This window comes from Vulpes vulpes, chromosome 10 (genome assembly GCF_048418805.1).
Source record: "Vulpes vulpes isolate BD-2025 chromosome 10, VulVul3, whole genome shotgun sequence".
Taxonomy (NCBI): Eukaryota; Metazoa; Chordata; class Mammalia; order Carnivora; family Canidae; genus Vulpes; species Vulpes vulpes.
The window spans coordinates 34785998-34802502 of NC_132789.1; the positions used below are offsets into that span (position 1 = coordinate 34785998).

A 16505-nucleotide genomic window follows, 5' to 3' on the forward strand; every position below is an offset into this window, starting at 1 on the left:
TGGATGTCTTAGAAGTCCCTAACCTTTGTGAGGTCTGAAAATCAATAGTAAAACTCTTTTATCTGCACAAGCCCAAAATATTTAGCTAAAATGTGAAGTTCAAACACCGTCGGATACATTGTTTGGTGTTGTGAAAATGAGAGATAACAATTTTTTTTTCTTCCTGTGGCATCGGGGGAGTGTTTGGGTTGGGATAGGCAATCCAAGTGGCCATGTTCACGTCACAGTTAAAGAAACCTTGAGGCTGTTTAAGCCATGAATAACCTCAAGACATTTGTTATATTTGTTTCCAACAAAATGTTAATTTTATGTATTTTGATATACTCATTCCCCAGGGGGGAAAAATCAATGGTGATGTTTTATAAGACAGGAATAAACTCTGACTTTAGATTTCCTGCACCACTGTATGAGGTTTTCTTTGCCTGTCATTATGGCTTCAATTTTAAAAATTGCTATTCTTGGTGCTATCAGATCACTCTGCTGGTGTTACCATAATAACCAGTGGTATACATTTATTTATTTCCAGAGGAATGACAATTGATTTCTCCCCAGATGAAAAACAAAGGACTTGTGTCAAACCACTCTGGTGCTTCTTTCAGTTGAAGCATTACGAACAAGCTTATTCTATTTTATAGCATCTGCGAATCTGTAACTTTAATAAGAAAACAACTTTTTTGATACCCTAAGCTAAAATAAATAAATAAATAAATAAATAAATAAATAAATAAATAAATAAATCCACCCACAGGTAATAGAATCATCTTTGTTAGCAGGAAGTCACTGGGATTTATTTATTCATGGCCTGATAAAACTTCAAAAAAGTGCTCTTTTGAACAAGAAATGACTCATGTACATTGAGAAGCTCCTGAATGTCACCCAGGATTTAGTTACCACTGTGAGATTAAAAATGCATTACAATGCTAGGCAGCTTTCAGGCTGATGAGGGAGAAAGGAAGGAGAAAGGCATCATGGAATAAAGGCGGTGGTGTTGAGAGAAAGGGGGTCACAACCCATCTAAGTGAGGAAGAAAGAGGCACCAAGAGACAAGCTATTGAGTAGATGGGCGGTCTCCTCGGACTTGAGACTCACACGCAAGTGGGTGAATCTATTTCGAAAGTCACTCTACACGGTCATTCCTGGCAAAATGATGCTTAGGAAGAAATGGACAAGGGTCAGCAAAATCCTGAATCCTGAGAAATGACTGGATCTAAAGAGCCAAGTATGGACATTTTGAAATAGCACACATAATGAGTAAGATGGCATGGGGCGGGCGAAGGCAGGGGTGGGGCGGGTTACATTCTGTGGTCATTTGGTAAAAGTAGCGTCCGTGATGGAACCTAACCAGAATTATAAAGTGATCAGCTTGAAAGTCTAATTTAAACATAAATTTAGGGGGTCTCTGGGTGACTCAGCGGTTGAGCATCTGCCTTCGGCCCAAGGTGTGATCCTGGGGTCCCAGGATTGAGTCCCGCATTGGGCTCCCTGCATGGAGCCTGCTTCTCCCTCTGCCTGTGTCTCTGCCTCTCTCTGTGTGTCTCTCATGAATAAATAAATAAAAATCTTTAAAATAAATAAAAAATAAATAAATACACATAAATTTAAAGTGGTATTTAAAGACCATGGTCACAAGTATAATCTCTCTGGATGGTGTAAGAGACGGGACAAAAGGTCCTCAACAAGAAATAGTCATTATTCACGCCTTATAGTTCTTTACACGAATTTCAGAGAATCTTGGTGGTAGGTATTGTTCCTTACTCATGCACAAATCTTTGCACCTCTCAATGCAGAGAAGATCTGCACTCCATCAACTGTATGCCCTTTTCTTAACACACCTCCACATGTTAAGTGACCATGAAGAAACACACACACACACACACACACACACACACACACACACACGTGTGCATGTGCGCCTTCTCTGTGTCTGTTAAAGACCATGCTCCATTACTCATTTTCTTTGATGTACATGTTCTCCCCACAGCCCCAAATAGTTAGGATTATAATTTGCATTTGACACCTACTTCCTTCCCACTGAATCTGATTCAAAAGTGTATATTTAAATTCATGAAACCTGAGTACAATAGAGGCTACTGCAGATGAGCACCATTTAATAGGAACCTAATACATTTTTACAAAGCAAAGCAATCATCTTAGGAAAAAAAAAAACAACCTTTGCCGTAAAATTCATCTAAATACATTATTTAATCTATCCGAAGTATTTCTTTAATAATTCAAAGTTTCAAAAGATTAAGCACATGTTATTACCAATTGTTGACCTTTTTGGAATTGTGGTTTTCATTAGAATTAAATGAGCAGTACACAAGGCTGAAATATTTTAAGATATTCCCAATTCACCACTCACAATTCTGAGAAGGCCTGTTCTAATCAAAATGTGTCCTTCCGGCCTTTTGACCTACAAGGAATGTATTTCTCATAAAAATGTGGCATGGTTGTCTAATCCGTTTCACTTAATAGTGTCATCATGACTACTCTTTTTTTCTGCTTAAGGTACTTTTTAAGCTAGTTAAAATTGTGGCAGATTCTGTTATGCTTCACTGGGCTTCATGATTCTTTGAGTCATGTAATTAAATGATCACATAAAATAAAAACCTGGCGGTGCCGATCAATCAAAGGAGTTTTGTGCTTTCAAAGATGAAGAATCAAATGTCAAGAAGGACTCATCCTATAAAGGCCCCAACTGCAACTGAGGTCTTAGCGACTTCAATGAATAAAAAGGTGATTCGCTAACAGGACATGCAGGAGAGTTTCTGGGATTCTGGGCGCCTGTGCCTTCTGAGTTCCTAATAATCCAAGATTCAGTGTCATACTGTTACCCACATGCCACACTTCTGAGGAAAAGGAACCCCAATATATAAATGGCATCCAGCTAAACTAATGGATGATCTGTCATTCTCCATTTTTTTTTCTTTTTTTAAAATAACCAAACCTAATCAAAGTGATGCATGATTGCAATCATCCACAGGATTCTCTGGTCAGGACATTTCCAACATGACATACATCTGCCTAAAGATGCAACGGACCTTCCAGTGTTGGCTTTTGCGTTCGGCTCTGTTCATTACACACTCGTTCCATCCACCCTTTCCTCCACCCTCCCAACTACTGCAGCTGTTTCTACCGAGTAATGAAAGTTGCTAGAGAAATCATATATACACATACATGTAAAATTAGGGAAACAAGCTGCTTTATTGCCCTGATTTAAAATAAGCCAATCAGTAGAAAAGAAAAATACTATAATATACAGCTTGATGAGCAGCTGAAGACAAGAATATAGACTCAGACACGACTTTAGAATTCAGGATATGTCTCGCTTGCTGATGTTTGAACGAGATGAAGGACATTTCTCCTTTAAATTTTTTTCTAAACCACTGAATGAACAAGTGGAATTTATGGGGGACTGTAACCCAAAATAGGCAGATACGTAAAAATTCCTTAAGTATTAGTGTGAAGCTTTAAAAGCAGAGAGAGGAAAGGTCTTACTTCTGTTTGATTTAGAGAGTTGTGACATTCTGTTAAGGCTTCCTCGGTAAGAATTCCAGGTGAAAAGAGTACCTTCCATAAGTCAGTGATAAGATACAAGTTACGCGGAACAGATTGTGGATCCTCCCTTGGGAGAGCAAACACACAGATCGACCGTATGGCAAGGTGAGCCTTGAAATACAGATTCGCGAAATTACAAAGACTAAATCAAGAGGCACGTTAATCATTATCGCAAAGGTCTAGGGAAAAAGACATTGAAAGTATTTGCAAAAAAAGCAAACAGTCTTACTCTTGACGGTCGCCGTCCGGGTACAGTTGTAAAGAATCGCCAACTCCCCGAACACTTTTCCTGGCCCCATGGTACACAGCTTCACACCTTCTTTCGTGACTTCAACCTTACCGTCTGAAAGGAAGAGACAACATCATTTTAATCCTCTTGCACGGCTCCATTTGTTGCATTTTCAATATGCAACGAGGAGTACGAGGCTCATCTTTAAAACTGCAAAGGAATTACCAGTGGACAACAAGCCTTCACCCAGATGCAATGCAAGAAATGCAATAAATCGCATTAAGAAATCCCACCCTTCTTTAAACTAATCTGGTGTAAGACTGAAAGCAAGCCCCAGAAAAAGACAACAAGGTAAACGTGTGTTTTTCCAAATACAATATTAGAAAAGTATGGTAATTCCGATTTTCATGTCATTTTCTGAATCTGAGCGAAAACCTGAGTAAGCGCGTGCTATCTTCTACGGCACACTTCACACGTGGGGATTCTCATTGGAGTAAAGCACAGCTATTATGGGAAGGGAGATTGCTTTGACCCTTGGGCACTGTTTAATTGCAGCTCATCGTATCTTTTATTTTTAAGCATCTTATCTGACTTGGCCAAAACTGTTTTATACGCTTCCTAGACCAGCAACACTGTAAGGAAAAACAAACTAGGAGGGTTATGGGGGTGGAAAAAGAGGTATTAGGACCATTTATGTTCCACAAAGGACTTCGGAAATGAAATGCTAAGGAAGGAAGGAGCCAAGGACACGGACTGTGGCTGGACATTGGTGCCTGTAAGGAAGGCAGATGCGATCCGTGAGGGAAACGAAAGTAGTAGGTTTTCAAAAAAAGGTGCAGCTTTATACTATCACCTCACACAACAGAGTGGGGTGGGGGATTGAATATAAAATGGGTAACACAATCCATTCCAGATTAACACTCCCCCACACTTTATTATTCTTCCAAGTTTCTTATCCAGAGTCTACAGAAGAGCCTTCCGCTTGGCATGAGCTAGTGAAAGAATGAGATGAGCTAATGCTACCAAGTTTTCTCCAAACTTCAGACCTACAGGCATCGACTTTATGATTGTTCCTGTATCTACGTGTTTACTCTAATACTTAACTTTTTAGAGTTTGGGCTTTAAACACACTCCCACTTAAAAAAAATAAACTGAAGAAATCAACCCCCAGTATCAATAAGCAATAAGATTTGTAAAATCATAGGGTCCATGTATGTGTTGAGTTCTTTAAATACCTATTGAGATAAAACCTGCAGTATCAAAGAACTTTTTGGGAAAGTGTAATCCACGTACCTACCAGTCATGAGACATCAGCCTTTCAGAGAACATTGTTCTTTCTACCCTGAACACCATTTCATGTAAATGGTAACAGGGGAGAGAGAATTTCACAGTAATTAGGATAAAATTTCACACAAGATCTATTCACTACTCTTGAACTGTGTGTGTGCACCTCCTCTGTGCGTGATGAAGTTACCCAGGAATGAACAGATCCAACGATTCTGAAAGTTTTGATGTATTTTCTAAGGTGGATCTGGCCACTCAAAATTTAGCCTAGCTTGGTCATGACTTCCTTCTCAACGGCAGAAAAGAAGACTCTTTCTTGGGATACCAGCCAAGTAAATCTATATTTTCCTAAACCTCAGATGTCCCTCGTCCCTGTGGCATGTAGCCCTTTCCCTTTCAATGGTGAGCCTGTCCCCTTACGAATTTCATCTGCTGCTTAAGAATGAGAAATAGGCTTGGGAGCTAATGGGGTTAGGAGATTTATGTGTCATTAAAAGTCAGACCAGGAGTTAAATCCTGGTTCTCTTATCTGTTTCTTACGAGCCTTGCGATCTTGCGGGGGGGGGGGGGGGTCACTAATTTCTCCATGCCCTGGTTTCTTCATTAATAAAGTTGGTAAAAGGAAAGCACTATATCATCGGGTGGTTGATAAAATGAAACAATTAAAGCAGGGGCAATGCTGAGCACAATGTCCAGCATATAGCAAATGATCAGTAAATACTAGCTCTAATTACGGGTGTTACTTTCATTTATCTCTTATCTAAAAGGTGGGAGAGCTTACTAGATCATACTGAAATACATTCTTCTATTGTCTGTTACAGAAACCAATCAAGTCTATGTAAGTTGGTAGATTTGTAGTTTTTCTTTTTTTTTAATGGAAAAAAAAGTATTTGTTTCAGATTCTCTATGGGGGAGGGGAGAGGGTGTGCATGTTTGAGAGCTTTGAGGCTCAAATCAATATTAAACCCAAAGAAGAAAATGGAAATTCAGGAAGTCACAGAATGTACTCTCTCTGTCCTCTCCCTCACCTGGCCACACGCAGCCAACACTGGACGTGGCATTGCTTCAGCAAGTCTCATCTTATGGTGGAGACTCCCACGAATGGCAACGTAACCACTTTCCAGTCTTGACTTTAAAGCTCTAGCTTCAATTATATTAAAAGAAGTGAGAGCAAAATGATTAATGTCCAAAGAGCTTCCATACATAACTGATTTTGTACAAGTCTGCCTCCCGGTCCCTTTGGGTCCCTAGCTAGAAGTCTTTGGTGGAAAGGGACCCATAGGAGCAAGAACAGTACTAAGAACCTTGCTGGGGCATATGGGGGATTCAGTCAGTTGAGCATTTTCCTTCAGCTCAGGTCATGATCTTAGGGTCCCAGGATCAAAGTCCCTGCTCAGCGGAGAGTCTGATTCTCTCTTTTCCTCTTCCCCTGCTCGTCTTTCTCTCTCTCAAATAAATAAATAAAATCTTTTTTTAAAAAAAAGAATCCTACTGGACAGTTTGACAATTAGGGCTTCTCAACTAACAAAAGATAAGAAACATAGGATTCTTATTTTAGCTCAGTGGCTTCTTGAAGGATATCTGTGGACCCGTCACACCAAAGCTAATTAATAAAATCCAGATATTCCCCACTCTGGGAAGTTGTAACTGTCCCTACACCACAATGACCACCGTACTTGGGCCTGATGCTCTGAAAAACAATGCTCTTATAGCACTGATAGACTTCACTTGAGAGCTAGTCTTATAATTGATCATATTTCCTTCGAGATACAATCTCTAGAAAGCTCTAAAAGACTTTGGGGCAGGGGCACCTGGGTGGCTCAGCGGTTGAGCACCTGCCTTCACAGCCCAGGGCATGATCCTGGAGACCCAGGATCGAGTCCCGCATCGGGCTCCCTGCATGGAGCCTGCTTCTCCCTCTGCCTATGTCTCTGCCTCTCTCTCTCTCTCTCTCTCATGAATAAATAAATAAAATCTTAAAAAAAAAAAAAGACTTTGGGGCAGGAGATGTGTGCACGAATACATTTCCAGCTCCAACTCATTTCCCTGGTCTTATTTCATATTTGCCTAATTTGTTCATGTCAAACTCATTTTTTAAACCGTATGAATAATTATACATGTGTATATATGTAAAGATAGGAATAAATAAGCATATGTATGATAAATACTCCTACATATGAGTAATTAATGTTGGTAACAGAGGGATATAGTCCATATTAATTAAAGTAGCAAAAAAAAATTAAGAAGAGATTTACTAGAACAGATTGTATTCGAGAAATAGAAATTTGGATGTAAAACACCTTTTCCAGGTTAAGTCAGGTACAACAGATTCAGTATATTCACAATAGCCAAGGAAGGTAAGAATCTGAGCGCCTATGATAGATGAGAATGGTCCAGAAAACACTTGTTGGACAGAATTATCTAACTGGTAAACAAAAGCACAGTGTTTGAAAAATGTTACTCTGAATCGCAGCATGATCACTTTTCCTCTTTCCTCATACCTGCCGTGTGGGTGGAGTAAGTAATTCAGGGAGGCAGGATCAACTGGGTGCTAAAAACAAGTTGGGTACAGACATGGCATTAATTAGAGAGCTCTTTCAGAGACGCGGGAAAGTGTTCTGATTTCCAAGAGCCCAGTAATGCAAGTTATTGATGCGAAGTTTGAATATGGTCAAGCTCCTTCGCTGCCCCACACAGCAACCTTGAGAAGTGATTATACTTCACAAAACTAGAAGTGATTATACTTCACAAATGATTTCCAAGTACAAAACATGTAGTAAACTTACGAACACGAAGAATAAGACCGTCACGGGCCTACTGCATGCACCAGTTCCCTCTTCCCACCTCATCGATGTCCTTGCAGCTTTTAAGGCCCCTAGTTGGACACCAGAGCCGTCCTGAAGTGACTCACCTAGTCCTGTTCTTCCTCTACCCTTTTTTCCACTCTCTGGTTATCTTCGAGGTTTGGTTTAAATCAACTTCAGTTGCCCAGAAAGGAGGTAGGCCTACGTGTGCTCAGGTTGGTGGTGAGGGGAATAACGTGGGTAAAACAAATCGGGGAAAAAGCCATTTGGACTCAAAATAGAGCATGCTTTTGCCAGAGGCTTATACCAACTTAGAAAGAACCCAGCTTGGAGAGGTTTTTTTTTATATAATTTTAATTTGCTATTAACTTCAGAAGTGCATTTTGATGAGTTTTCTACAGGTCAGCATTGATTAATGTAATTTCTATTTCTCTTAAAGAAATCACAGAGATTCATTAGCATTTATTCATGACTGCTTAATACTTTAATTTTCTAATATGGTAGATTCCAAATCAAAGACTTTTTTTTTTCTTCAAGAGTAGCAAAAAGACATTTTCAGAATGTCCTAGCAAAGTTTTAGACTTTTCCATCATTTTCCCTAACTGAACTTGACAATGACTAGAGGTTATTAGAACTGTTATTTGGGCAAACTAATGACAATCCAGAATGTGGTCCATCTATATATCCACTTCTGTTATTTTTATTCATTTTTGCTTTAGAAAAATATGGTATTATATTGGTATTATTTTTACCGTGCACCGTCTCCACCACACACACACAAAACATTCAAATCATTTCTATTTGGATTTTGCTAAGGTGTTAGTTGCTTACAGGAGAGATGTTGGCTAAGATAAGATTTCAGGGTTATAGCTTCATTCAGCTATTATCATCCCTGTAATTAGGATGAATAATTGAAGGTTTTATACTACCTTCAATGTGTTTTTTTAAAGATTCTATTTATTTGAAGGAGAAAGAGAGTACAAGGAGCAGGGGGAGGGGTGGAGGGGGAGGGAGAAGCAGACCCCTCGCTGAGGAAGGAGCCCACCGTGGGGCTTCATCCCAGGACCCTGAGGGCATGACCTGAGCTTAAGGCAGACGCTTCACCGACTGAGCCGCCCAGGTGCCCCCCTTGAATGCATTTTTTATTCTACTTCAGGTACCAAATGCCCATCTGGGATGGAATGGGCTGAGTCCTAAGTCCTGACACTTGCCACCTTGAGCAAAAATGAGCCCACCTCCTGCTTTTTGGCATCACAGTTAAGTGCCCCCTTGGGAGATGCTAAGAGTTAAGAGATCCATTATAACGTATCCATAGTTTTGTCTGGCTTTCATAAGAATCAGTAGGCCCCATAAATAAAAAGAAACTGAGTTCACAGGGAGACCCTGAATCGCCTGGCTTTGTTTATCTTTATGGGTTTCTTACTAACCTGTGGTTTTGTGCCATAAGGACTTTCATGATAAGGCAAATCAGCTTAGAGATTTATTACTGGCGGGCTGAAATAGAATGGCTGGCAATAACCTAATTACGAGCACTCTGTGCTTAGTTCCAATAACCTTGGTTGGAACATTCAGGACAACTTGATTGTCCATTATAGGCAGACAGGTGTTATAGCAAAGGTCCCATCACCTCCCTCCTCCAAGCTGTTGGACGACACCTTCCTGATTTTGTAGGTTTGAGATCACAGATTCTACATTATCAACTCTTTAAACGGGTTTCTGTAGTTACTAGATTCAACAGGGACGTCCAGCATGTGGTGGTTGAGCTGTGTTGCCAGCAGCACAGGTGTGTGTCCTCCAGGAGACGAGGTTTGCTTATGGATCTGTTCTTTTGCCTTTGTTCAGTTTTATCAAGATGTAACTGGCAGAGAGGGACACCTGGGGGGCTTGGTGGTTGAGCATCTGCCTTTGGCTCAGGTCATGATCCCGGGGTCTCGGGATCGAGTCCACATCGGGCTCCCTGCATCGAGCCTGCTTCTCTCTCTGTGTCTCTGCCTCTCTCTCTGGGTCTCTCATGAATAAATAAATAAAATATTTTTGTTGTTGTTTTAAAAAGATGTAATTGGCAGAGAGCACAGTATTAATTCAAGGTGGGTAGCATAAGGCCTTTCGTAACATCTAATGCTAAATCATGACCACAGTAAACTCTGTTAACATCCATCATCTCACAGAGAGAAGAAGAATATATGTTCCCTCTTGGGATGAGGATCGTTAGCCCTTACTTTTCTGCGTTCCTAATGGATTAGGGATACTCTTAGGTCTGCTCTGCCTGACAGGGTCATGTTCAATGTGAGGGGTTTCAATCTGGGGAAGAAAGCAGAAATTGCTAAGGCTGCCACGGGCTACAGGGTAAACCCATCCACCTGCCAGGGACAGACTAGATTCTGAGACATCCCCTTCAAACCTGTACTCCCTTGAGATGGGTCTTTTGAAAGCCAGCAAGAAGGAAAAAGACAGCCTCCCTAGGAGACGGGAGTTTGCTCTTGAATTAAAGAATGACAGTAGGTCAGCGCCTTATCAGTTTTCCTTTCAAGATTGCTTTCAACTCCAAATAGTCAAGGTCTCTCTGGATCTAAACCGTTGCTCCTTAGATGAGGTGTTAATCTGGATGACTGAAAACCATTCTTTGGCCAGTGAGCGAAAGCCTGTGGGAAACTGCCCTGTTTTCATGTCTTTCTCCCAAAGTCTGTGCCACCCACTTCCAGTTACAGATTTTGCTTAGTAGTTTTCTCTTGAGGGGTGGGGGTGGGGGTTTGGAGAGAAGGTTTGTTTTGGTTTGGGTTTTTCCCTAAACAATTTGTGTTATAATAGTTTCTAGAACCATCAGGTTCTTAAACTACTTTGGTTGAGACCAAGCTTATCATTCAAAGAAGTCACCTTTCTCTGTCTGACATGGTCAGAGCAAGAATTTTTCCGGGGAGCATGAACATACCAGTTAACCTAAATGAAATGCAAGAGAGTCTGAGGTTTAAGAGGCTCGCTGGAGATCTAGGAGTGAAGACCTTTGTTTCTGCTTCAATTAGGCACATCTGATTCCCTTCCTGGTCACGACTGCTATAAATACCCTTGACACAATTTTTCATTACACTAAATTACAACAGATCGATATATATGTGAATAGGAGATAAAATCGTCATAGTTACTCTTGGCAACGAGACTCAAAAACATAAATGAGGTGTCCAGAACTAAAAATCTGACTGTCTGACTTATGGAGATGGAGAGAGAAGGAAAGACACACACACACACACATACACACACACACACACAGAGAGAGAGAGAGAGACAGAGAGAGAGAGAACCATGACTTGCATATTCAGGTGCCTGAATTTCATTTGTTTCTATCTCTGAGGTCATAGGGCATATACACATATTGACAAAAGAAGCCTATATGAGGAAACAATGAAATTTAAGCAATTTGGGTCTAGAGCATCACCTGAATCATCAAAATGGGAATGTGGAAGGAGCGACGTACGTTGCACATTTCTGCCCTGGGAGATATTTAAAGAAGAGAGAACACATGGAAACCATCGCAGGTCAACCGCTTACGGGCTATGAAGAGGCTTCTCGAAGGATTCCACGGGCATCCCACGTCTCTAATGCTTGCACACACTGTGTTTTAAAATCCTAGCACTCTAAAGTGTACAAAAAGCACTGGATGACTGTCTGCGGACTAATTTCAATTTATAGTGATAAGAAATCTCTAGCTCAATTTCTAGTGATGAGAACAGCTAGGGCAGAGGACAGACACACACAGGAGGAGAGGAGAGCAGAGGGACCCGTTCCCTGAGCATACGAGAGTGTGACAGATAATCTGTCTTAATTAAGTCAAGTTTATTAAGCATAATTCCAGCAATATAGAATGCCTGCTTGCTCTCTCATTTCTATAATTCATGAGCACCTTCAATTAGCCTCAACAGCGAATGGCCAGTTCCATTGTTCCTTCAAGATAGGGACATGGCAAAAGCACCGTTAACCGACTCAGACTTGTGGGCACCCAATGTGTTTTTGTTTTGCTTTAATATATAAGCTTGGGATGGACGCTTGGGTGTTCCAGTGGTTGAGCGTCTGCCTTCAGCTCAAGGCATGACCCCAGGGTCCTGGGATCAAGTCCTGCATCGGGCTCCCTGCAGGGAGCCTGCTTCTCCCTTGGCCTATGTCTCTGCCTCTCTCTGTGTCTCTCATGAATAAATAAATAAAATCTTTAAAATATATATATTTTAAAAATATATATTAAAATATATTAAAATAATATATATTTAAAATATTAAAATAATATATATTTAATAATGTAATATTAAAAATAAATAATATAATAAATAAATAAATGAATATATATATATTTATAATATATATTTATAAGCTTGGGAGACCTCACTGTAAGACCGTGGTCCTTAATTGGGGGACATTTTTGGTAACCTCTGAAAACAATTCTGGTGGCCACAGCTCGAGGGCAGGTTTCCTACAGGCACCCAGTTGCCAGAAGCCAGAGGGACTACCAACCACCCTAGGATGCACGGCCCCACAACAAAGCAGCATCCCACCCCAGACGGGAGGGGCGCCCCAACACGGAGAGCACCTGCTAGAACCCATGCACATGCATACCCTACAGTTAAAGGGAAAATCTTTATTTCCACTATTTGTTATTTAACCTCCACCAGATGTAAACTGCAAGCTAAAAAAAAAAAAAAAAAAAAGGTCGACACACCAGGTTGCAATATTTAAGCAAACTGCACTGCCAGTGGATTGAATGCAGCCACAAAGCTATTTACTGGATAATTTTCCCCAGCAGATGTCATCTGAAATAGAAGCACAGAACATTTCGAAGCAAGACGTACAAGAATATCCTACGGATGCTGGAGTGGCAGCCTTTTCCAGACACACTTGAGAATACCAGGCCCTGGTGGGAGCACCCACGGGCTGGGGGATCTTGAAGAGATTAAGAACTCTGTCTCGATGACCTCACTACAGATTTGTGAGAATAGTATCGTATTTTATAGGGTTATGGTAATTAGATTATGCTTGTAGCAAGAGGAAGATATAGACTGAGTTGTTCTTAAAATTTCCTTTAGACAAAAAAAAAAAAAAAAAGGCAGTTTCAAGGAAGGCTTGAAGCAGGCTCCCAGGAGGTCGGCTTATCACATTTAGGATCTGGAAAGAGCAGAGAGATACAGGAGCCAAGGCGGGACATGGGCAGGAAGCTGGGCATTGCCAAGTAAGGGGCCAGTAAGGAAAGCTTCAGATTTCAGGAAAACAAGTGGCTACTATGCAATATTCTTCTACTTGTTGCCAGAAGTAATATCCTCCCCTTCTGCCCAAGTTAGTCTGCTCCACAGGTTTCTGGTGTGCAGGGTTTGGGAGAGGGGCTTGCGGGGAAGATGCCCTGCTTGGATGGGCCCAGGCCGGTGCTGGAGCGGAGGAGCAGACATCCGGGGGGAATTATCTAAATCAAGCAATTGTGAGAAATAGAAGTCTTGGGAGTTTGCAGATTTTTAAAGAGTGTTTCATCCAATTTCACTTGCAGCTAGGAACGTATCACTGTCAACACGTGAGTGAATGTGGCTTCAGTGGGAGAGGAGGTCCTTTTCCAAGCTCCTCTGACACCTTTGTTTAGCTCTGTATGACTGCTGGAGGCCGGAGGAGGAAAGGTTTTGAAATCATGTCTAAGTTGCCTTGTGGGTTCACGCAGCTCTAGACATGGTGATCACTGGGCACCCGGCTTCTGTGTGGCTGTGATGGGGACCTTCACGACCTGCTTCATAGATTCATGTGTGACACGTATGCAAAAGCTTGGTGTGGACTTTCCACAAATATTGGGGAGCCCCCAGCTGATGGAGGGGCAACCACTTAACGCCTGGTTGCATACATGGCAGGGCTCAGCGGATACTCACCGGTGACAGACTGAATTATTCGTGAGGGGGACCAGGATGACCGTGATCATGCTTGCAGGAAAGCCTTAGGATTTCATTTTAACCATGTTGCCTATCGAAAAAGGCAATTGGTTCACAAGAAAGACCATTGTCTTGGCAATTGCCCAAAATTGCCAAGAAGGCATTTTTTTCTCAGCCCGTAAGAAAAACACCAATTGAAAGGGTTCACCTCCCAACTCCACTTATGGAAGTACTACTGTAGTTTATTTTATCCAGTAGTACATGTCTCACAAGGAGAATATTTGACAGTTTAAAATATCTACATTTGTTGTAACATCACGTATTTCTTCCCCTTTATGCAAGGCCCAGGATTCTCCAGAGTACATGGTGACCACTTACCTACCTTCACATTTTTAAGAAGCAGAGGGAAAAAAAAAATGTAACAACTATCTATGGTGCAAAATACTCTAAACATCTATAAAAGCATGAAAAAGAGCATTTGAATGTATTCTCTCAAAAGCTGTCATCCAAATAGCCTGGGGCAGGTTAGCCGTGGGAGGATTTGGGTTGAAAGCTACTGCCCAAGCAAGGAAGATACAGCCTTCACCACCGCCATGACCACCACGACCACCACCACTACTACCACCACCACCACCATCCCCGTACCACACACAACAAAATAAGGTGGACTCAGGCTCATATTAGAGGGTAAATTGTATGGGTTGTGACTCATACCCCAATAAAGCTGTTAAAAACCTGAGGATTTTGCACAGGGACGTAGTAATTGCTCAATTAGAAGACCAATCGTGTTAGTGTTTTATTATCCTGGACAAGAATATTTAGGAATCAGAGATGCTTTGGTTCCTCCCTCTTCCTAGAAAAACTGTCCTTACTCCCTTGAGCAGAGTGACCTTGTCATCATGTATGACCTCATTTTCCTTCCCAAATCACCATACATGGCTTCCCAACTTCACTCTGGGACTAAGTAAGGACAGCCAGTCACCTGCATGTCACACAATCGATGACTATAAATACCTCTTAGAGTGAGCATGGGTCAGCTTCCCAATCTGTCCCTTAATTCTCCTGTAAGACCTGTTCACAATGGACATGGCTCCTTCCCTAGATTCTCTGCCCCCAAACTACAGAGCAAAAAGAATAAATCACCTACCTTGACTATTATTCTGATGATACCCCCTCCTAAGAAACTCACACTAGTGTCTCTAAGGTCAAACTCAAATGCCTAGCATGGTGTGTCCAATCTTCCCACTGCCCAGGATCTTCTCTAAATTAACCTGAGTTTGAAGAGCCCTCAAAGTCATTCTGGGTTTCAGACTTCATGGTCTAGTTCAAAGGTCCTTAACCAAATGGAAGTCAGGGGGCTGAGAACTTAGATCAAGCCTTCATATTTTCCATAGTAACAAACTGCATTATGGTTTAACGGTACTTAGGATGCTGTTACCAACAGAAATCACATTTTTGTTATTGTACGACAGCTGTAGATATCTTTAAATATTGCTTCAAATTCATAATAGTTCTTAGACACGGTGTCAGATCTTATTATTTAATGCGTTAAAAAATACACATGTATTAGCAAATCAGAACTTTTACAATTTATTGATTTGGGGTATAATGGATTTTCTTGGAAATCTAAAATATACAACTTTAGGCCCTTAAAAATATGTTGAAATGAGGTCTCCATGAATCAGACTTCCATAGCGGTCCCTGGCACCAAAAGAGAGAGAGAGAGAGAGAGAGAAAGAACCCCTGGCTAAATGAATAATCCTCTAGATTCCTAATAGAGTCTTCCCATGGTATTAATAACCATCATCAATGCCCCAGAATTTACCGAAGAGAAAATGAAGTGGATTTATGAGAGAACACTGTAAAGCAAGACAAGCTTGTTGCATTACTTCTGACAAGTCCAAAATCATGGATCCCATCTCATTGTTTGTCAACTAACTGTAATTGCTTCCCTAGCCATCTGGCCTGCCTCTCACCTTAGAGAATTATTTTATTAATATATCTTTGGTCATAGGAGGGACAGGGGGAATGTTGGCTTAATCAGCACAAATTTGATAATTAAAAAAAAGGAAAAAATCTAGATACGCTGTTTTAATGGAAACTATAAAATTATAAATTTTATCTTGGATATTAAAAAAAAACTGTTAATACATCTATGTCAATCACCCTTCTACTGTGTTGAGGAATTTTATAAAGAAACCCAGTAGGCTTGAAATATTTAAAAGGATGTGAATTTTTACCTAGTTCTGAGCAGTAATGAATAAATTTGAGAAACTAATTCGCATAGAAAAATATTATTCCTAATGACTTAGCACGATCCGTGAAGAATCTGTCCCTATCCTAACATGTCCTAAATCATTTATATTTTGAATTCAAGCACCTCCAAGTGGTATTGAGGTCCACATTTATTTTTCAGTTTTTTCCTGATTTGAGTTCATCCGCGGACTCACATGAAGAACAGACCAGTTTTCATTTAAGCGACAAGTTTTTTTCTCTTATAAACTGTCTCCCACCACACCCACGCCCTAGAGAAGTAAATAGTGTGCTCTGCTTCCAGACAGGGTAGTGATTACCAACGGATGGAAAGCAAAAAATATGGTGTTTTACACTGTGAAGATGACAAAACAGATGTTAAACTAATGCTTCTGTCCACTAGCTGGTATTACAGAAAAATCGGGATATAAAAGTAGACTGAAATATTATAAGAAAACTCTGGCATCTAACATTAGGATTCAGAATATAGAT

At 40.7% G+C, this 16505-nt stretch overlaps 1 protein-coding gene across 2 annotated transcripts in view; it reads right to left on the reverse strand.

Moving 5' to 3' along the window:
- Window positions 1-16505, reverse strand: part of PRKG1 (protein kinase cGMP-dependent 1) — a 1174671-nt gene that overhangs the window by 736229 nt on the left and 421937 nt on the right. For both annotated transcript variants that reach the window (XM_026014785.2, XM_026014784.2), the window contains exon 3: window positions 3788-3901. In XM_026014785.2, the coding sequence (XP_025870570.1) occupies window positions 3788-3901 (114 nt within the window). The remainder of the gene's footprint in view (window positions 1-3787; window positions 3902-16505) is intronic.